Genomic DNA, 22,018 nt, shown 5'->3' on the forward strand with positions numbered 1-22,018 from the left:
AATTTTTAATGGGTATGAGTAAAAATTTAAATTATGATCACAAATATATTTTTGATTGTGTTGCATTTATCACAATTAGGGATATAACACATACTATCGTAATCATTATTGTTATCACGATTATAAATTTTTTTTTATTTGTACAACTTGTTATAAAATATAATAATTATAATTATAATTATAAATTTTTTTCATGATTTTTAAAGTAATTAATGACACATTATCTTATTTTATTTATATAACAAAATTATTTACAATTTTTTAATATTATAGTAAACTATTCACATTTAAAAAATTAACAACATGCAAATATTAAAACAATAAAATCCAAATAAAAATAAAAATAAAAAATCAAATTAATATATTAATCATTTAATATTTTATTTTTTTCATCTAAATTATAATATAATATACCTTTCAAATTTACATTAAACTCTTTCATCTCAAATTTTTTAACCAAAATTAATTTTCAAAACTTTTCAATTTTAACTAATTATTTCTTTCTAAAATTTTACCCTTAAATTTATAAAAAAAAAAATTGTTTGGTCAAGCATTGACCAAACTTAATGCCCACCAAACTCTCCATTACATACAAATATTTCTTTCAATTAAAAGTATAAAATTCCCCAGTATCCTCCAAATCTTTTCATTTAAACTTCTTTCATTTTGTTCTCAACCCCTACTTTCTACCATTCTCACAAATTATCTACCAGCCATGTCAACTAACCATTCTTCAAGCTTCCACCTTCATTCAATTTTCCACCCAATCAATATTATGACTCATCTAATTTTTTCTTCGATCCAACTAGCACAATCCCAAACCTATGCCCACAGAGTGCTCATATAAGGATTTTTGAGATTTAAAGTTTCAAACAAAATCTCTCTAAGGTTTAAATTTTTTTAAGTCCTATACAACACAAATTTGCAGACATTTAAACAGAAAAAAAAATGTAATTTTGAGTGTTTTATTATTATTTGATCTCAATCTTTTTTTTATTTTTGATTTAGCCTTTTTTTTTATTGAATCATTGTAAATCTAGGATTTCTTTTTTGTGTTTAGGGTTTTATTTTGTTAATCTTTATTGAAAATTTGAAATTTTAATACTTGATGATGAAAACAAATTCTTTATTAAATTATGGAAAAAAAAGGAAATAGCACTAATTGTGTTATGATATTGCCGCTATGACCTTTTCTTGTAGCTGTAATGAATTATATAAAGACATGAATTTTCTTCACACCCAATATCAATTGAATAGTAATGGCGGTGGGTGTTGATTCTGCTAAATAATGACCGCAATATCGTTATTGCAACATTATTTGAATCCATAGGTATGAGTAATTTTTATACCAATAACTTTTCAAAAAAGCTAAAAATTAAAATTCTTTTGCTTTTTTATTTTTATCTTGTATATTTAAGTAAAATTTTTATAAATATATATTAATATATATTTTGTCAATAAAGAATATATTAATTTTAATTTATATAAGATAATAATTTATATTATTTAATAAAAATTTTATATATTAAAAATATATAAATATATATGTAAAGTACATGTACGAGATTAGTGCTATATTACCTATCTTCATCCTTATACCAAATAAAAAAAATTAAAATCATATCCATCCACATCTTCTGTATTTATAATGTAATACCCATTTTCATATTTATTTAGATAAAAAATCAAAATTTTCATTGGATATATATAAGATTGACACCTTAGTATTGAGATTTCTTTTTTTTTTTTTTTTTGTTGTATAACTGAGATTTCAGTTATATGGGTTTCAGGATAAAAGAAATTAAAAGAGATAAAAATGAAAGGAAAAGAAATTTAATCCAAAAAGTTAAAATAATAAAAAAATTCATGAATTAATCTATTTTACTTTAAAACTTTTTTATTTATATTATATTTAAATAAATTCTTATTCTTTAATTTTTATTTATATGTGTTCTTATTTTATATAAAATATTAATATATATTAAAAATTTATTTAGATACATATTAAAAATTAAGTACTTATTTATATACAAATTAAAATTTAAAAGTTTATTTACTTGTAAATTAAAAGTTAAAAAATTATTTAGGTGTAATGAAAGTATAAGAAATTATTAGATACATTGTCAATAAAATTTTTTAATTTCATAAATGAAATTAATAAGATAATACATGTCTCAATTTTTTAAAAATTAATTTTTATTTTTTAACGTATACACTAAGTAGTATGTTTCACCTATTAAAGTAAAGTTAAAAAATTTTACTATCAATATATTTGATAATTTCTTTAAAAGTATAAGTATTTTATCTAACTAATGTAGCAAAATTCAATGATTTTTTTTTGTTATTTTAGCCAATCTAAAATCACTTTTTTTTTTTTCACATAGGATTAAAGTTTTGATTTTTTAAAGTTAATCTTTTTTTTTTAATTTGGCAAAAATAATACATTAAATGTAAACATTTTTTCTCAAATAATAATTAAATAATTCTTAATAAGTATTATAGGCATCCGTCTAATGATATTTTAACAAATAAATGAATTTTCTTAAATTTTAAACGTTTATTTATTTTAATAATCAATTATCATATTATATAATCAAATTATAATTATTAAATAATTAATTAAAAATAAGATTATGATTAAATAATCAAATCCACAAATGAACTTAGGACAATTCTTTTTGTCATTAAACCAAAATTTAATCCGTAAATTTCAAGTTTTTGTTAAAAAATTCAAGAAAGCAATAATTTGATCAAATAGTAAATTTTTTATTATTATAACATTTATTCTTTTTTTTTCATTTAAATTTCCATACATAATTTTTCAAATCGAATTTAAATATTTATAAAAGACCAAGTACTTCCTATCTAAGAGACTAATAGTCTAAAGCTCCAAAACCATTAAAAATATATAAAAAAAAATTCTCCTGTACTTTATTGGAACCACAAGCATAATTCCAACTATGTTTTTTTTTTTTTTTCAAACGAGGACAAACATTTGTAAAAAAAAAAAAAATAATGGAATTAAAACTCACGTATATATGTTTTTTTTTTTAAATTTTTTAACTATTAAGTCAAGAGGTGAAAAAAGTTTCAATTATATATTTATACTATTAATAATGCTTTCATTGAATTTTATATCCAAGTGAAATAACACCAAATTAATAAAAAATTATAAAAAATAAAGATAACATAATAACAAAAAAAATAAAAGGAGTATTTCTTTCTTATTTATATTTTTTATTTTATATATTAAAAAAAAATTATTCACTCATTCCATATTCTTTTTAAAGAAAAAAAAAACCACCCATTTATCATATAATATATGTTTTTCTCTTTCACACTCGTAGTGACGATAATAAACTTTGGAATTGGTACATATTTTCTAAGGATTTTTTTTAATGAATTGGATAATCATCCAAAATCTATTAGTACTTTGCCGCAGTCATTGCTTAACTTTTAGCAACTCTTAAAATTCAAAGGGAAAGAAAGTCTTGTCTTTGATTTTTTTGTTGACTGTCAATGTCAAAAATGGCTTCCTTTTCAGCCTCCGCCGCCCTATTTCGACTTTTGCTGTTTCATTTGACTGGGAAACCTTGCCATCACCTTCTTCACTCTCATTTTCTTTCATTTCAAAACCCCTTAACCCAAAGGTTTTTTCTTTTTTAAACTTTCTAAAATAAATTCATTGATCTTATATCATTTCACTAAAACGTCTAAACTCTAAAAGCCCTATCTCAAAACATCTTCTTTTTTAGAAATTTAATCGAAACTTTTGGGTTTTTGTAGGATCGAACCCAGTTTAGGTTATATTCAATGGCGTCATCAGAGTCAAAAGAATCAGCTGCCAATAACCCTGGGCTTCATACTACCGCCGATGAAGTCACCAAGGGCTACTTCATGCAGCAAACTGTAAGTTTTCTATGTTTCTTTGGTCTCTCTCTATCAATCTATCTATCTGTCTATCTATATATGATTTTTAAGAAATTTTATGTTAATGGTTTTTTTTTTTTTTGGTTGCAGATGTTTCGAATTAAGGATCCAAAAGTCAGTCTCGATTTTTACTCTCGTGTGTTGGGCATGTCGTAAGTTATACTGCAGTTTTTTTTTTTTTTTTTTTTTTTGGGTTTTTCTTTTTAGTTTAGCAAGTCTACCGTTTATATTTTATATCTAATTTTATTAGTTAGTTCGCTATTTAATGAGGAATCAAAGGTTTTTTTTGAAAATATCTCAGTGTTGTGAAAATTGAAGTGAATTGAAACTTTTATTTATCGTAGCATTTTCGAATTGACTCTTGTTTTTGTGCTCTAGTAGTTAATGGAATCTATTAAAGCTTAATATGAACTACCATTTTTGTCATTTATCGTTTTCAGGTTGCTTAAAAGAATAGATGTACCAGAATTGAAGTTTTCTATTTACTTTTTGGGCTATGAGGTAAAATCCATATAATTACACTGCTACAAGTAATCTTGTATTATTTAGTCTTCGCTTATAGTGGCCTATTGTTTCATCTCACTTCAGCTCTTAGTTTTAGGTGTCACTGTTTTGCTAATAATAATGATGTTGATTCTAGATGCATATGTCCTTTAATGTAGGATGTTTCATCAGCCCCAAGTGACCCAGTTGATAAAACAGTTTGGACCTTTGGAAAACCAGCAACAATAGAATTAACACAGTAAGAATACATCATTATTTTTTTAAAAATTTTAATCCTCCTGGTGTGTTGATAAAATCATTCTTGTGCTGTATAGCATGTTTAACAGTTTAATGCTTCCTACAGTAATTGGGGTACTGAAAGCGACCCTGACTTCAAAGGATATCACAATGGGAATTCAGAACCTCGTGGCTTCGGTATGAATAGATTTGCCTCTTTTCTAATGTTTATTTCTTCTAACTCTTTGGTTTACAAATTAGAGAATGAGACAATTTGATGGCATATACCATTCATTTGCTATGCCTTAGTGAAACCCAAAATTTTTTTATTCGGTGATGCTGATAGGAAAAAGAAAACTTTGTATTATTGGTACTAATCTTCATTAAAATGCATTGGTTTAGGTTTATCTCTTATGGGACTGCCATCCTGTGCTGTTGTTATTGAAATAGTGATTTTTATTGGTTAGGATTAACTGAATTTATTCACCCATGGACTACTTATGATTTGTCAACCCTACATAGTAAGAAAAGTTTAGTTTTGTTATTTTAGTGTCTTATGATTTATGCTTCAAATAAGCGTAGTTTAAATTTGACCATTTCTTTTCAATAAACCCACGCGCTTATCTTAACAATTATGCTGTAATTGATCAAACAGTTTCTGCTTCTAGGTGGATTAACTTCTAATTTCAAGTTGATAGAACAACAGCTTGTTTGCTTTTTCCATTCTAAATATGTGGATTGTGTGTTTAAGGAGCTTTTGGGATTTTTAGGTATTAATTGTCCTCTTTTCCTTTTTCAGGACATCTTGGCATCACAGTGGATGATACGATCAAGGCATGTGAGAGATTTGCACGCCTTGGAGTAGAGTTTGTCAAAAAACCAGATGAGGGTAAGCCATCTTGTTTAGATTATAGATTTATTAAGAAAAATATGATGTCTCAATGCATATTTTGATTTCCATCTAAGTTCTTGATGTGGATTTCTGGTATTGATAGCTGGTAATTTGCTAGAGAAATTGTTACATTGTCTTTTAAGGAAATTAATCAATTTTTAGGGTAACTTGTCACATCGGCATAACTTAGGTGGTTTGGAGCTTGAGGTTTGGTAGAGATTTGAGTTTGAGCCATAGTGCCAAGCCACTTTGTCTCCAAAAGGAGTAAAACTAACGAGGCATGGTAATTTAAGTCTAAAATGATAAGTGTTCAAATAATGGAGAACAGGCAGAGAGAAAAACTGGAAAAGCTAAAACAGTTATGCATATATATCTTTCTGTAACAAAAATAATTCATCGTATGCTCAAACAAAAGAGAGACACAGCTTTCCAAAAGGATGGTTAACATTTCTCATTGTCTTCCAAGAATGATGAAGAATTAGAAGGGAGCATTTTATTTGGTTATGCAGCTAAAATCCTTTTCTTGACCTGCCAAATAGGATAGTTCTCTAAACATGCTTTCACTGTGCGCAATCTGCTTATTTTCTTTTGATAACATCTTTTTCTATACACCATCTTTATATCCTTTATTAACATACAAGTCAAATGGTCACCATACTAATGCTGGCGTTTTCACTCTAATAACACTTACTAGTTTTCATCTCTCAAATGCATGGATGCCAGTGGTTATGGTGTTTATGTATATTTATATGTATGAATCAACATGTATACTCCATTACTGCAAGGATCAATTCTTTGCTCACCTAGATTGAGGAGCATGTTTTACATAGTTGGAAGCAGATATTTATCACTTAACCTAAAGTATTACTACTCTTTTCCACATTTTGATTTCTAGGGCAGCAGAAGTCCCTCTAGAAGTGCTACTGCTACCAAAATAATAGGAATATGTGTCCTCATGTGCATTCATATATTCAATGTTACTTTAATCAGATTCCTGAATTAGTAGCAAACTTGTTTTTGGTTTGATTAAGTAAAAGGACTTGTCAGCATTATCTGGTTCTATTGTGAGCAATATTAACTTGTACTTACGAGGCATGAATGAAAAAAGGCAGCCTCCAAAATATTTGCTTTTAGTTTATTACCTTTTAAAAATGCTTTTCTTCATGCCTAACCTATCAATCTTGTTTGCAGGGAAGATGAAAGGGTTTGCATTCATTAAGGATCCTGATGGTTACTGGATTGAAATCTTTGATTTGAAATCTATTGGAGAAGTAATTGGGCGTTTTGCCTGAGTTAGTGCATCAGAAAGTTCAGGTAGCTTTTTGAGTTTTTATTTTACCGATTTTCTGTCAAAAATTAGGTCCCCTTATGCTTGACTTCGTAATCTCAGTGAAAGCTATTGCTTACCACTATTGGCTGCCACCCTTTTTTCATGTACTTTGTTACTTGTTTCCATAGCCATACTGCTTGAGTGTCTTTGACAATATTTACATTTTACCAGTATGGTAACAGCAAAGATTTATTTCTAAGTTTCAAGTTGATAATTGTGTTTGGTGTGTCGGAATCCATTGGCATCAGATTGCAAGAATAATATTTTCATAGAGAGTCAAGACAGTTATTTGATGCTGGAATGTTTATTTCTGCAATCTGGAGGCATCCATTAAGTCAAAGAGGTCTGTAGGGTCTCAACTATGGGAAAATAGAGTTATCAATGGTGTATGGTTCTTATTTGTTGTATTCTAAATTAAGTTTTCATTTTATCGTTAACGTCAGATGACATAGCATTGCATCGTAAATCACCTTAATGATTTCTCAAAAAACAGAATCAGCTTAATGATTTTGTCAAAAAGAAGCTGGCATGAATGGAAAATCATTGGTGAAGTTTACCATTTTCCAATTATATACGCTCCTAAAACCTAAAACCTTTGTTTTGGCCAATCTTGAAAATATGAATGCCTACTTGATATATCTCTTCCACTACCTTTATCTCAATCCTAGTGCTGCTTTTCCGTGTCTCTCACACCAGGAAATCAACAGTCATGGCAATTCACCTGATGATCCCCCTCTCGATCCCTTTCTTGAACTTGAAATTTGCAAAACATAAATAGACGAAATGTGGGGTGGTGGGTCGTTTAAAGGGTAGTTCTTGTTGCTTATTTCTCTTTGTAGATCATTGGGAATCAATCTGACACATATTGGTCCTGATGCAGGAAACAAAGATGGCATATGCAGGTTTCACTCATCGTCCCAGTTTCAGTGTGACTGTGTATTCCAATACATCAGTTCGTCTGCTTTCCAGAACTTCTCGAGAGAAGAACCCAGCCCCATCCATGAAATTTTAATTCAAGTAAATTGCATTCCAGTATGTGTTTCTTCTGCTTGTCATTGTCAACTATTTCAAACAGGATAATGGGCATTGTTATTGTGGCAAATAATTTGTTGGTTTTGTGAAACCAAAGCAAACTTTTTAGACTATATTTGTCGCCATTTTGTATGATTTGTTCCAAACATTATCATCAAGCATTTGTCAATCTCTTGAGTCTGTAACAAATATATTTTTGAACAATATGACCAAGGCAAGAACCCTTTAGTGCTTGCCAAGTCAAGCATGAAGCACAAAAGCTTCAACGATTGGATCACGGATAAGGGTTTTTGAAAACGTGATTCAAGGGCTGGAACTTCAGGTTTCAAACATCTTTTACAATATCGAGGAAAATGGAATTCTATAAAATAATTTCGTTGAAATATGAAGAGCTAAAGGATCAATTAGTTTAGTTGTAAACATCAACCATACTAATCTTCCACCCTCACAATTCAAAAGGTGATGGCTGATGGCCTTCAGGTTCAGTTCAAGAGTTGTTTCGAAAGGAGTTGGTTCTTTTGCATGCAATAAAGTATTCCACTATTCACTTTAATTTTCATTGGTTTAACTCCTTTTTTGCCTTGAGACAAGCTTAGTTGTTAAGCCATCCAAATTGGGATTGATTTTTTTTTCCCTTCCAAGTTGGATATTTTCATCATTGATAATAGTGCCACGATTCAATTTTTAATACAATTATTATAAGTTAAAATAATTTCATTAGCTAAATTCGTTTGACACTCTCTCTCAACCGCATTCACACATTCGTGTTTTTTATATTTTTTCTTAAGAACAATTTTCAAAACCCAATTTAAAATTTTCCATTTGAAAAAGAGATTATTAGAATCCTATTAAAAAAATAAAAATTATGTATCAAATACTGAATCAAATGTTCAGGTGCAAAAACTAATTTAATAAAGCAAAAATTATGTATTAATTACTGAACAACATGCTCAATTGCATAAACTAATTTAAGTCATTTGCAATACAGTTGTAACGTTTTCATCTAAGTAGTGCAATTTAGTAATCAACATAATTGATTAACTATCCTTTAAAGTTGGATTATAAGTGCAAAAACCACTTCTGCCAATATTTCAAAGTCATATTCAAAGAAGAAGAAAGAAAAAAAAAAAAAAAAGACTTTTGTAGGTTGACAACAGATCATCATTTCATTATTTAGTTTGAAAAAAAAAAGTTCGAAAAAAATAGTTGTTTGGGTGTCATTCTCTCAGTAGGTACCATGCTCTTCTGACCTTCACTAGAAAAGACCTAGAAATGCCTTCCGCATTGCTTCAAAACAATCTATACCTAAAGAAAATTATACTTGTAGCAGTACCAAATTTCCAATTTGTTAAGCAAATATGGCTGGCAAGTGGCAACCCAATTAATCTTTCCCTATAAATCATGTTCATAATAATAATAATATAGGTTTCAGATAGGAACAGTGTTTGTTTGTTTGTTTTTTCTTAAATATCTGGCCTTACCACAAAACTAGGCTGGATCTCATGACACAGTGATGCAGGCTGACAGAGATCTTGTGATCGTGCAATTTTGGAGCCCTTTGGACTGTTTCCCAATGGGGGGATTCCCTGTCAATCAATTACAATGTCAAATATATAATGTTCAATCTTTCTTCATTTCATACATTTCAATTTTCCATCCCAAATTCATCTCTAAATACGTAAAGATTAATGTTAAGAATGACAGTGAGTATAAGACATTTAAGCTCACATATGAAGTTTTTTATTGAACTAGCTGGAGTATAGTTTCAACAGGAAAATCTTTATTCTATGTACCCAAGAAGGAGAGGAAAATGTTGAATAATTTATGGTTTTGGATTAAATTTATCTTGCTGAGACAACTGAAGTGTCAACTACCAGCAAATAATAGGGAAAAAAAACTATAATTATTAGAAAAGAGACACATATATATATATAAGACTCTTAGGCAGTGACAGCATCCATGCAAATAATTAATGTATTTTCCTATATCTACCGTTCTCAATCTCTACCATTTTTGGTGTTGCTTCATTAAATGAAGCTCATATAGTCTTATTATACCCAAAAAGAGATAAAATGACCAAATTTACCAAAACACACATGCTAACTTCTGTCATTGTATCTACAAAATATTGAAAACAAGAATGATATTACACACATGCTAACTTATGTCATTTGATAATATTACATTCATAAAGAAAAAGTTGATATATAATTAAAGTACTCGAAATCGGTTTCATTTTATGGTATGTTTTTTTTGTCATTCAAGGGGGGGGGGGGCAGAGCCCCACATTAAAGGGGAGGGAGAAAGGTTGGGGTCCGAATCCCAGCCTTGATGTGTTCTTTAAGATTGTTTTGACCACTAGATCAAGCAGCTGAAAATCATTTTACGGTATGTTAATCTTTAAAACAAGGGTTTGGTGGCATTAATATGGTTCATTTACTTTTAATTAGACTCCTTAATAGCACTACTTATGAAAAAAATCAAAGCAATTAAGGTTACTCCAAAATACAGTAAAATGGCTTTTACTATCATACTATTTTAATTTGTCGTATGTATCCTAATTAAATTGGAGATGAGCAATAGTCAGACTAATCTCCGGTTTTGAATCCAGAATTCTACCAACCAAAAGGTCTTCAGGTTTAGTTTTCAAATGATGATTGATCTAACCAACTTCCAAACAAACATTATTTGAATTTTTATTGTTATCACAATGATCACATATGCATAGAGTTGATGACCTTTTCCAATTCTTTAAAATAGGTATACAAAAATGTAATTAAAGAGGAGTGTGTTAGAAAAACTGGGTTTATGTTTAACTGTGAGTCATTGTTAAAGCTTTTCCTCTCCATAAAATTCCCAAATCTCCACCATCATCCTTTTGTTTTAAAATACATTGGTAAACAAGTTTCCACGTTTAAATCTGACTTAGTTAATTAAAATAAGATTCTGGACCTAAATATTTTTGACAAACAGTCCAAGCATAGAACCTAAAAAGACCTTACCGCCCTTCAGTGGAGGGATAACATATATATTTTAGGGCTATAATTGCCTTTTCAAGTTGTATCGGTAGCCCATTAATCACTGGCCAATGTCTTGATAATTCAGTGGGAAATTAATTAAAAAGAGGAAGTATAGAACAGTGCATGCTTGGCTTCCCTTGACAATAGGGATTCTTTGTTCCTGATTGATGATTACTTGTCTAGTTTTCATAAAACATTGATTTCTGATTGGGGGTTGCAGTGAGCGAGGGTCCGTACAACAACAAATTATCATCAGTTAACCTTCCCAAAAAGAAAATTGCACAAAATAAAAAGCTTTACCATGTACTGTCAAAAGAAGAAAATGTTTCATTTCATCAGAGCACAAAACCCCAGAAACTGAAAGTCTTTAGTCTGAATCTCTACTCCATCAATCCATCCATCCAAAATCCTTCCCCCACCCCCTCACCTTTGCCCCTTACCTCTTGTCTCTTACCCCTTAACCCTTTCCCCATCAAATCTTTCTGATTTTACACTTGCGGTCAGTCCAGTCAGTAGTAGTAGTAGTGCATGACTTTCTCTTGTGTCTTCTTTTCATCAATGAAGTTGTCACAACAATTATTACTGCTAGAGCTGATCAGTCGCTTAACATCTTCAAGATCATAGTCTAATGGGCATTCTCCATAGTACCCACTTTGTTTCTCAGTCCATTGGTTAACATTTTCACCTCCATTGTTGGTGCCATAACTTAACATGAACTTCTGATTATCTTCATAGCCATTAGAGACACCAAAACTCTGAAAATTACTCATGTCTTCTTGCTTGATCTCTCTGCTATGACTAATGCTACCATCAGATGAACTGCAGCTTGGTTCACTCCCAAACATGAGAAAATTTTCCTTAACTGGATGGTACTGCACGTGACTCAGCAAACTCTCTGGGGTATGAATAAGAGACGAATTGGTAGCCAAAGTAGCGTTTTCATTGTTGAAAAGGTCAGATTGAACTGATTTCATGGGTTCAAAGGCTGCGAAACATCTGGTTGGAGTGTAATAAGAAGTGGAGTCTTTGAACAGTGACGATAAAGATTGAAATGAAACATGTGGAGTACTGTGATGAGAAGATGGGAATGGTGGTGGTTTTCTCTGGGATTGAGAATTCATAGCCATGAGCTTCTTCTTAAGCTTGGTGTTCCAGTAGTTCTTGATATCATTGTCAGTCCTGCCTGGTAACTGAGCAGCTATTATTGCCCATCTGCAAAATTGCATGATAGAAAAGAAAACGTTCCATAAAAAGTAAAATTCGTGCTCTTTCTTAACAGTTGTAAGTAGGTGATGATGTTGAATCTAAAGTTTGGCATGGATGCAGTAGAATTATCCGAAAAAGCAGATTCTTGAGGTAAACAAGTTCATGAAATTTAAGGTTTTCTTTTTTTTTTTTTAAATGAAAAACTATTTATATCTTTTCTCTGTTACCCTTTTAGGTAGATTTCATTAATATTCCGTCATAAAGGCAGATGATAATTTTGGTAAGAAGGAAATGAACGATACCCATATAAATTTGGAAAATTTTTTTCCTTTTTAATTTTGCCTTGAAATCATGAGCCAATAGGGAAGGGAGAAGAAGCTTTTACAAAAAATATTGAAAAATTTAGGAGTACCTACCTGCTTCCAATGCTAGCAAACAGGCTACAGATTATCCTATCTTCTTCATCAGTGAATTCACCATGTTTAATGTTGGGCCTGAGATAGTTTAGCCATCTCAATCTGCAGCTCTTCCCACATCTATTCAGACCTAATATTCAAAGACAACCAACAAAAAAAAAAAAATTAGCTACGAAACTACTAGACAGAGAAGGAGAGATAAGAGGCATCTTTGTTTTTGATTATATCTTTACCAGCTTTCTGTGGGAGAGCAATCCAATTCCCACCAGTACCATATTTCTCTATGTACTCCTTCAGCTTTGAGTCTTCTTCAGGAGACCATGGCCCTTTCTTCACATTTGCCTTGTCACAACAAGGAGCCCTCCCCATCTCTCTCTCTTTCAGTCTTTCTTCCTAATTATCTCTCAACAGAAGTCTTGTGATCCTTTGGATATCTGCTGACCTCTTTAAGAAGCCAAAGGTCTCCCTTCCTTCCTATTAAAACTTTGGTAGGGGATGTGGATCGGTGTGCCTGCTGCCTTTTAATAACGAAGACTTGGCTGTGGAAAAAACAAACTTAGTAATTAAATTTTAATTTATTCAAAGGTACATCAAAGTCAAAATGATAGGAACCTTGTATCAGTTTCCAACTTCAATTTATATGCTTAATCAACTAAGCTAATAAAGCTTTCCATCTCAAAATTTTTGGTTCCCAACAAGTAAATCTTTTTCCATAGGTATCCAAAGTCCATGGTGGAAAAATAAAAAGGCAATCCCATGAAATGATAACTACAGAACTCTAGAATTGAGACATTTTCCAAACCGCAGACTATTCTCCAAGTAGGTAAATATTTATTACTACTGCTATAACTTTCTGGCCTCAACTTAGTTTAATAGTAAACGTTTGGTTACCCAAAAATAAACAATGAAGACATTTTCATTATTGAATTATGCAATCTTCCATTAACAATATTAATGATTAGCAGTAGACTATAGCAGTAAACTTTGACTACATATGCTCAATTTCATAAATCATGAGTATTCCTTCAAATCAGGCCAGATAAAGAACAGAACTGTGGGGTTATTGTCATTTACAAAATCCAATTACCCCCTGGTTCAGTTCATGAACAATTTACATATTGTTGCAAATCTAGTTTATGCACCCATGAAAGGACAAAGTGGAACCTGTTTGTTGGAGATTCAGATGAATCAGATACCTTTACTTGACGAGATGAGGTTCATATATGTTTGTACACAAATTACATATAGTAAATGTGATGATAATGGCCCCCGTGTATCAGATACTTTGTCCTCAATTTCATCTGATCCGGTGCTTCCGACTGACTCATCAGTGCTACCTTTTGAAACTGTTGACGCATCATAGGCTATTGCCACAGTATAGAAAGTAAATAAAAGTAGGCAAACAACACTTACAGATTGTTTCTGCTACATTTTTACATTTCCTAAATAGAAATCTTGCTAAGTGACACAAGGGAATGAGTATCCATCCTACTACGTACTGGATATTCTAGGTCATAATAAAATTCAACCATTTTTTCTCCTTGGTCGTCTTGTAATATTAGACTTACCGAGGGTATTCCAAAAGGAGAAATGTTTACTCGTTTATGGTGAACATTTTCTACAAGTACCTTACCATTTATACAGGCATACGTGTAACAGATAGAACCACATGCTTCAAGGATTATTCCTCTCGCGTATTTGGTTACTGCTCAATACCACGTGAAGACGAATAGTAAAAATTAATTATGAGTCCTAAAAGGGTCTGATTGCACAAAATCAGAAATAATTTAAGTGTAAAGATATATATATATATTTATATTTATATATATTGAAAAGAAGGGTAAAGATATTTAAAGACTTTGATCAAAAGTCTATAAAATGGAAATATTAGCCGCAATTGATATTTACATTATTAATTTTTTTCATTTAGTGAGAATAATACCTATTACATGAAAAAAATAATATTTTAATTATATTATAAACTATATCAATTAATAAATTAATAATTAATTACTTCAAAGTTTTGAACAAACAATTAAATTTTCTTATATAGAGTAATTTATTGCATCATTAATATATACATATACTAGGATTTTTTTAATAATTAATTATTATTTCATAATCAAATTATAATTACTGAATAATTAACTAATAAATTATAATATAATTAGATAATTACTGAATAATCAATTATTAGATAATAATTAAGTTACAATCACTTAATAATCAATTAATAAATTAAAACATTATTAAACAACCAAACCTACATATTGTGATACTTAAAGCTAGGATCTTAAAGTTCTAAGATTTCCTTCTTACCAGCAAATCGAATGCTCATTGGCCATATACTAAGATTTCTTAATAAGCTTGATTGTGTCACTGAGAACGTATGTTTTAATGCAATTTTCTATGGATAACACTCCAGCGACATATAAATTAATTAATTATAGGATTAATAACTTTCATTTGGATGAAGAGATTAGCCTTGTGAATGAAAGAAGAATAAAAGGGATATAAAGATCGATCTTGGAAATTAATATGGATGCATTGAAAAAAAATATATATATATATATATATGTCATGTACATGACAATCACGTCTAATTTCTTTTCAACTAAATTTGCAAAAAAGAAAAAAAAAATGAAAGATATCGAAGCTAAGATATGTTGGCTAATTGGTTCCAATTCTTATTCTCTGTCTGTTACCAACAATACATGCGATATTCTTATTACTTGAATTTCTACCTCAATTTCAACGTGAAATCGAAATGGGTGTTTAATATTCTTGTAGCTCTAGCTAACTCAGAAAGGTAATTAACTTTCTTTTAATGAAAAGTTCCCATAAGTAGTTAGTAACTTTCTTTTTAAAAAATTATTAAATATCCATTCTCAATATGTTTCCCAAATAATATTATTTTAATACCATGATTTAGAGATTTATCTCGGATATATATATATATACATGTAGATTAATAAATAATGATTGAAGCACTGCTCTCGAATATATGCTTTAACATAATTATCTCGTTTTATAATGTTTGCTTTGTACCTTAATCTTTTTCAATATACGTACCTTACTTAGTGCCTTCACCCGAAAACCTAGTTTTATGTTTGGTTGTTTGTATTAGTACATATATCATGCATGCAGATAAAGCATATGATTGCAAACAAAAAAAAATTAAACCCCCAAATCTTTCTTGTAAAAGGGTATTACTTATAATTAATAAACACATTAAACTTTAATTAATTGAGATTTTCTAGAAAATGAATCTTTTTAGCTTTGTCCCTTCTTCCCATTGGAATCTTTCAAATTTTTTGAAAAACTAAGGGTTTTTGTTATTAATTAATATTTCACTATCAAGGTAACAAACAGATGGTTACTTAATCAAATTAATGTATGATTGGACCAGATAAAATAAGAATTAAAAAAAAAAAAAAAGACAAGTGTTGTCATCAGCATTGACTATTGGACAGGAAAGAGGGATCACTTGTGTTTTTCTTTACCTTCCTCAACGGTTGGCAAACTAAGCTGGAAAATTTTCCATGCTGTAGCCGCCTCATTATTATTGAAAATTATATGATAATCATATTATGAACTGCCTTTGTTTATACTTTCTGCTTTTGCACATTGGCCCCTTTGCTGCAGCCTCATTTCTTAATTGCTTCTCAAAGCTTGACATTTGGGACGTTATGGTACAAAGAGAAAGTCTTGAATATATACATATCGGTTGTAAATTGGAGTTTTATTAGATATTTAAGTGTTCCATAATTATAAAAATGTTTTTTACGAAACAAAAATTGAAATTTAATGAATTAAAACAAATAATATATACTTGTAAAATAATATGGATCGCAATTATGTGATATTTGATTTTAAAATTGGCTTTAAGTGTACTAGCTATGATCAATGTGTCACTATAAACAATGACAATGAGCCTTCGTTTGAATGGAGGAGATTTTACAGTAAAAAAGCCTTGAATCTCACATTAATTATAAATTAAAAAAATTTAATTGAGTATTTAAGTGTTTACAACAACTTTAATCTATGTGATTTTTTTATAATATAAAATTATGAGATTCAATAATATCTAATAAGTAATTGATAATACTTTATAAATTAATGTGGATCATAACATTATATACAATTCTTACATGGAACTCAAAGTTATTGACATTTTAGAAGACATCTCCAAGAATTGAAATCCTTAATATTAAGATCAATAGTCCAAATAAGAAACATTTAGAAGAATTGGGGAGCACAGCGGAAATTGTGATAAAAAGAGGGTCTTCCTTTTGAAAAACAAAAGGAAAAGGAAAGGAAACTTGAGAACAACCAAGAAACAAAAGTCAAACAAAAGTCCTCTCAAGGCTTCAAATGTAAAACTCTCCTCGAACTGGGATTCTGTGGACAACAGACAAAACACTCTTCTCGCTAGCTGTCTGCAATGACGTAACATGTTGCGTACGCCGTGTTACAAAGGCTAAAAACAAATAGTAATATCAATTTTATTTTATTTTACTTACTAAAAATCATAAATTTTATTTTAAAAATAAATTATTTTCAAGATTCGTGTTTTTTATTACTCAAAACGTGTCCGTTTGAACCTCGACCTTCGTGTCCGCTTTGTTGGCTGAGAACTGTGATTGAATGACGTGGCGAGTTTTGATGGCTGAGAGGGTGATTCAGATCAGACAGTAGCAAATCAATCAATCAATATTGCACGCTTTTATTAAATCATCCCTCTTTCTTTTATAACCTTTACTGAGAAGAAAAAAAAGTTGTTTCATTTTATTTTTTATTTTCTGGACATGGGACTTTGACGCATGTCATTTCTTTCATCCTTGCAAGATCTATGCATTTGATTTGGTTGGCAGGAAAATTCGTCTAAAAAATGGCTTCGATTTCTTACAAAATAGAGGTTAAGTCCTAGGAGTACGGGTGATTTCATCTGGCAGAAAATTTGTTTTTGGCATGCATATTCTGAAGCTCCGAAGTCGGCATTGAAGCTTCTTGACATAAACTAAAATCAGTTGGTGGAAATTGTCTTTTGCTGCTAAATGTGGCCCCAGCAATACATGAGGAGGCAATGGTAATTCTCGGCTCAGCCCTTATATATAATGTCCTTGAAGAAGGTATTTGCACATACTGGGCTGCTGAAAAGGATCAATCTGATTTTGGTTCTTATATTTAGACTTTCAAGGATCAGTATTGTGTAGCGTTTTGCAAGTTCAAGAGCCAATTCGACTGGGAGTCTGGGACAGCGTATCATCGAGTTCCATCTTGAGATCCTGAATGAAGGTGGATGGCACAATATTTCGTTATGAGAGGTTGCTGCAATTTCCAACAGTTCAATCACAGCACTTTGAAGTTTGTTATCGACAAGTCTCGAGCTGATCTGAGCCATGCATCTAATTCAAGCTCACAAACATATGTCAATGGTAGTCGAGTTATAACCGAATTTGGACATGTGGGCTCTGGTTTGAAGAGTCCACTAAGCTTGGACAGAAGTAAAGCCCAATTTATAGCCCAAAGCTTCTGGCAGATCCCCTGCATGTGAGATTACGAGTATTGTGGGCTTGTTCCGCCCAAAACTGTGTTGCAACCCAGCTACAGCGGCATCCGAGGTTTAGTAAATTACAATTAGGAAAGAACCTTTCTTTGATTTTTTTTTTTTTTTTGATCCGAACATTTCTTTTAAGTTACTCATACATTCATACATGACATGACATGACATGAAAAATCCTTTGCCAACTGGCAAAGCATATTTCGGTTTGTTGATCAGCTCGAATTGCCCTGTTATTTTGCAGTACAACTTCTTTACAGTGCAAGGTAAAAACTGCTTGAAGGGGACAGTATAAAACGCTTTCGACACCAACCCTTTTTTCTCCATGGCCATGAGCCAAGTAGGAAATGCGATGTTTAAGCTCAAGCCATATAGCCTTAGCTTAAAAGTCTGATATCTAAGAAATAAACTCAAACCAGGCCAGGCTTGTCCCGACACGTGGCCCAATGCAATTATCAGCAACAACCACGAGCGACGATTTGCTTCCATATTACTTCATTAGTCAAAACTCAATAGTCAAAAGACTTAAGCAAATCTTGAACTAGGATGAAACCCCAAAGTTGAATCCTCTGATCTGAAGAGAATCAGAACAAGAATCAATGCAGACAGCAAATTGTCCTTCTCCCAGATTTAAAACTGTTTAGTTCTAACACTAAAGCCCCCACTTTCCGACTTCCTCCCTTCCCTTTCCTGTCCTTAACCATGAACAAAGACAGCAGCAGCAGCAGCAGCAGCATCAACGACATCTCATACCTCAAAATGCAAACTCCAACCTTAAATTCTGTAAAAACCATTTCGGTACACACTTTAACAATTCTAATCATCTTGTTTTTCACCGTCACTCCCCATTCTGCCCTCAAAATACCACCCCCTTTACCCATTTTACCCCTTCCTTCCTCTCCTCAGCTCCAATGGCAACTCTCTTCCATGGCTTTCTTTCTCCACTTTGGACCCAACACCTTCACTGATTCAGAGTGGGGCACAGGCCAAGCCAACCCGTCTATATTCAACCCGACTCGACTAAACGCTTCCCAGTGGGTCCATGTAGCCAAGGAATCTGGGTTTTCGAGGGTGATCCTTACAGCAAAGCACCATGATGGCTTCTGCTTGTGGCCAAGCGAATACACGGATTATTCTGTGAAGGCGAGTCCTTGGAGAAATGGGAAGGGCGATGTTGTTGCTGAGTTGGCTATGGCAGCTAAGGAGTCTGGGGTTGCTCTGGGTCTTTATTTGTCTCCATGGGATAGGCATGAAAAATGTTATGGGAAGACTGTAGAGTACAATGAATTCTATATGGGACAGATGGTTGAATTGCTGACTAGGTGAATGATTATTTTGTTTTGTCTTTTAAGTTTTCTCTTGTTTGCTTATCTTGATTTTGTTTCTTACGTTTGACATGCTTTTGTTCATTTTTTAATTCAGACTCAGTTAATCTTTATGGGCTTTTTCTCTCTTTGCGTTCTCTCTTTTTTGTTTAGTCCTACCTGTTTGAAGGAAATTGTGCTCTGATTTTGTTTATAAGAACTACTGTTTGCATATGTTGGTTTTGTAACTAATGCATTATGCATTCTCTTCGAGCTTCTTTGCCTTGAACTTAACTCTACTTCACAAAATATATGCTACATTAGCTGATTGCGTAGATTAAAATTTCACTTGAATCGGAGATTGGTGTTCCTTTCAAATTGCAAGGTTTCTTTCTGATTAAAATCTGCCACTAAATTAATTATGCTATTGAGTGACTCCTGTGTTCATAGATATGTTCCATTTTAGGCTTTCTGAGTTGAGAACTGAGGAGTGTTAAATTTCCCCTTTCAAATTTAAGCAGGTATGGAGATATCAAGGAAGTATGGTTAGATGGTGCAAAAGGGGAGGGAGAAAAGGATATAGAGTATTACTTTGATGTTTGGTTTAGTCTCATTCATCAGCTTCAACCAGGAGCTGTCATCTTCTCTGATGCTGGTCCTGACACCAGGTGGGTTGGTGATGAGGCTGGCGTCGCTGGTTCTACTTGTTGGTCTCTTTTCAATCGAAGCAATGCAGCAATTGGTGGAACTGATCCTCAGTAAGCATATATTCCGCCTTGCCTTTTTGAAGTTGATAATTTAGGTTTACATGGCCATTTCAAGAAAATTAGTTAGCTCAAAACTGTATTCACATTCGCTTTCTGGTGGTTAAGCCATTGCTAACAACAAATTCTCCCTGAATGCTTTGAATTAATGGTCCTGTTTGCTTGGAACCGTTGACTGGCTGTATTTTTTTTTCTTTATATTCTTTTCGAAGCCATACTAGAACCTAAGATCTTATTTGGTATATAAGATTATGATAGGATAGGATAAGATGATATTATGAATAGGATTAGAGTAAATAATGTCATCCTATCTTATGTTTGATGTGAGCAAGGATTAGGATAGGATAATTTATTTATTAATCAAAATTATCCTTAAACTTTATACAATTTAAATTATTGATGTAATTTTTAAAGGTATAATAGGATATGGCAGTTTAATTCTATGGATTAAAAATAATCTTTTTCACTTTTGAGAGGATTGAATAATTCTATACCAAGAGGATAATAATTTTTCTTGTAATCTTATCCTTTTTTTAGATTCAAATCGAACATAATATAGGATGATTATCACCTTATCCTATATATCATCCTATGCACCAAACATGACCTAAGTGTCTTTAAATTATGTTTGATTATCTAACAGATACTCCCAAGGAGGAGACCCTCATGGTATTGACTGGTTACCTGCTGAGTGTGATGTCTCAATTAGGCCTGGTTGGTTTTGGCATGCATCAGAAGTTCCAAAGTCGGCATTGAAGCTTCTTGATATATACTACCGATCAGCTGGTCGAAATTGTCTTTTGTTGCTAAATGTGCCCCCAAATTCTTCGGGTCTTATTTCAGATGAAGATATACAAGTACTCCAAGAATTCAAGGAGCTTCGGAGGTCCATATTCTCAAATAATTTGGCGAAGAATGCTCTCCTAAATGCCAGCAGTACACGAGGAGGCAATGTTAACTCTCAATTCAGCCCCTATAATGTACTTGAAGAAGGTATTTACACCTATTGGGCTCCTGAAGAGGATCAATCTGATTGGGTCTTATATTTAGACCTTCAAGAATCAGTATCTTTTAATGTTTTGCAAGTTCAAGAGCCAATTCACTTGGGACAACGTATCATTGAGTTCCATCTTGAGATCCTGAATGGAGGTGGGTGGAAGGTAGTGATTAATGGCACAACTGTGGGATATAAAAGGTTGCTGCAATTTCCAACAGTTCAATCTCAGTACTTGAAGTTTGTTATTGACAAGTCTCGAGCAGATCCTCTTATTTCTTTTCTGGGGATCCATATGGATCAATTTTCCATTATGAGCCATGCATCTGATACAACCTCACAAACATTTGTCAATGGTAGTCAAGTCATTCGGCAAGTTCCATACAATCACTCCCAAACTTCCACAATACAGTATATGTAATTTCAAGCTGCAATTGTTGTACAGACAATTGTTCAAAACTATTACTGAAATGTATTGTTACATAATTTGGGGCATCCTCAAATGCTGAAGGTATGATAGTATAGGTATAGGTATAGCATGTACGATTTCTTTTTTTTTTTTTTTTTGCGCATCTGAAAAAAAGGCATTTGCTGATACTCAACACAGCCTCGAGTCTTGACCTTTATGCTGTGCTAAATCACGTGAAGAATGACAAGGTCAGTCTTATAGTTCTAGCTAAAAGGGTGCGTTACTATGTTTCACAATTTTTATGACTGATTTTGTTATTGCCTTTCTTTTTTTTTTTTTCCATTCAATTTGTCCCATTTAGAAGTCATACATGCCTTCTTTTATGTAGAGTTTTGAAGTGGTGATAAAATAAATCTTGTGTCAATTCAACGAGCAGGA

The 22,018-nt window shown here is 31.7% G+C and overlaps 3 protein-coding genes across 4 annotated transcripts; 2 read left to right on the top strand and 1 right to left on the bottom strand.

The window, feature by feature from the left end:
• The first annotated feature begins 3,541 nt into the window (after window positions 1-3,541).
• On the top strand, window positions 3,542-8,073 carry LOC111286324 (lactoylglutathione lyase). Of its 2 annotated transcripts, XM_089761861.1 has the most exons (9): window positions 3,542-3,650; window positions 3,787-3,909; window positions 4,021-4,082; window positions 4,371-4,431; window positions 4,593-4,672; window positions 4,778-4,848; window positions 5,450-5,539; window positions 6,734-6,856; window positions 7,753-8,073. In XM_089761861.1, the coding sequence occupies exons 2-8, from the start codon at window positions 3,814-3,816 to the stop codon at window positions 6,832-6,834; spliced, it is 561 nt and encodes a 186-aa protein (XP_089617987.1). In that variant the 5' UTR covers window positions 3,542-3,650; window positions 3,787-3,813; the 3' UTR covers window positions 6,835-6,856; window positions 7,753-8,073. The 2 variants fall into 2 exon arrangements, with proteins under 2 accessions (XP_089617987.1, XP_089617988.1); XM_089761862.1 differs by lacking the exons at window positions 3,542-3,650; window positions 7,753-8,073 and having other exon boundaries at window positions 3,657-3,909; window positions 4,749-4,848; window positions 6,734-6,857.
• A 2,800-nt stretch (window positions 8,074-10,873) lies between these two features.
• On the bottom strand, window positions 10,874-13,114 carry LOC111285819 (transcription factor MYB93-like). The gene is made up of 3 exons (XM_022875430.2): window positions 12,780-13,114; window positions 12,547-12,676; window positions 10,874-12,136 (listed from the first exon to the last, which is right to left on the bottom strand). Exons 1-3 carry the CDS (start codon window positions 12,913-12,915, stop codon window positions 11,434-11,436), a joined length of 969 nt encoding a protein of 322 aa, XP_022731165.2. The 5' UTR covers window positions 12,916-13,114; the 3' UTR covers window positions 10,874-11,433.
• A 5,417-nt stretch (window positions 13,115-18,531) lies between these two features.
• On the top strand, window positions 18,532-21,681 carry FUC1 (alpha-L-fucosidase 1). Its single transcript, XM_022876538.2, has 3 exons — window positions 18,532-19,431; window positions 19,935-20,171; window positions 20,821-21,681. Exons 1-3 carry the CDS (start codon window positions 18,812-18,814, stop codon window positions 21,590-21,592), a joined length of 1,629 nt encoding a protein of 542 aa, XP_022732273.2. The 5' UTR covers window positions 18,532-18,811; the 3' UTR covers window positions 21,593-21,681.
• Window positions 21,682-22,018: the final 337 nt, after the last annotated feature.

Source organism: Durio zibethinus, chromosome 6 (genome assembly GCF_047325235.1).
Source record: "Durio zibethinus cultivar Kanyao isolate XHJ-2024 chromosome 6, ASM4732523v1, whole genome shotgun sequence".
In the NCBI taxonomy this organism is placed as follows: Eukaryota; Viridiplantae; Streptophyta; class Magnoliopsida; order Malvales; family Malvaceae; genus Durio; species Durio zibethinus.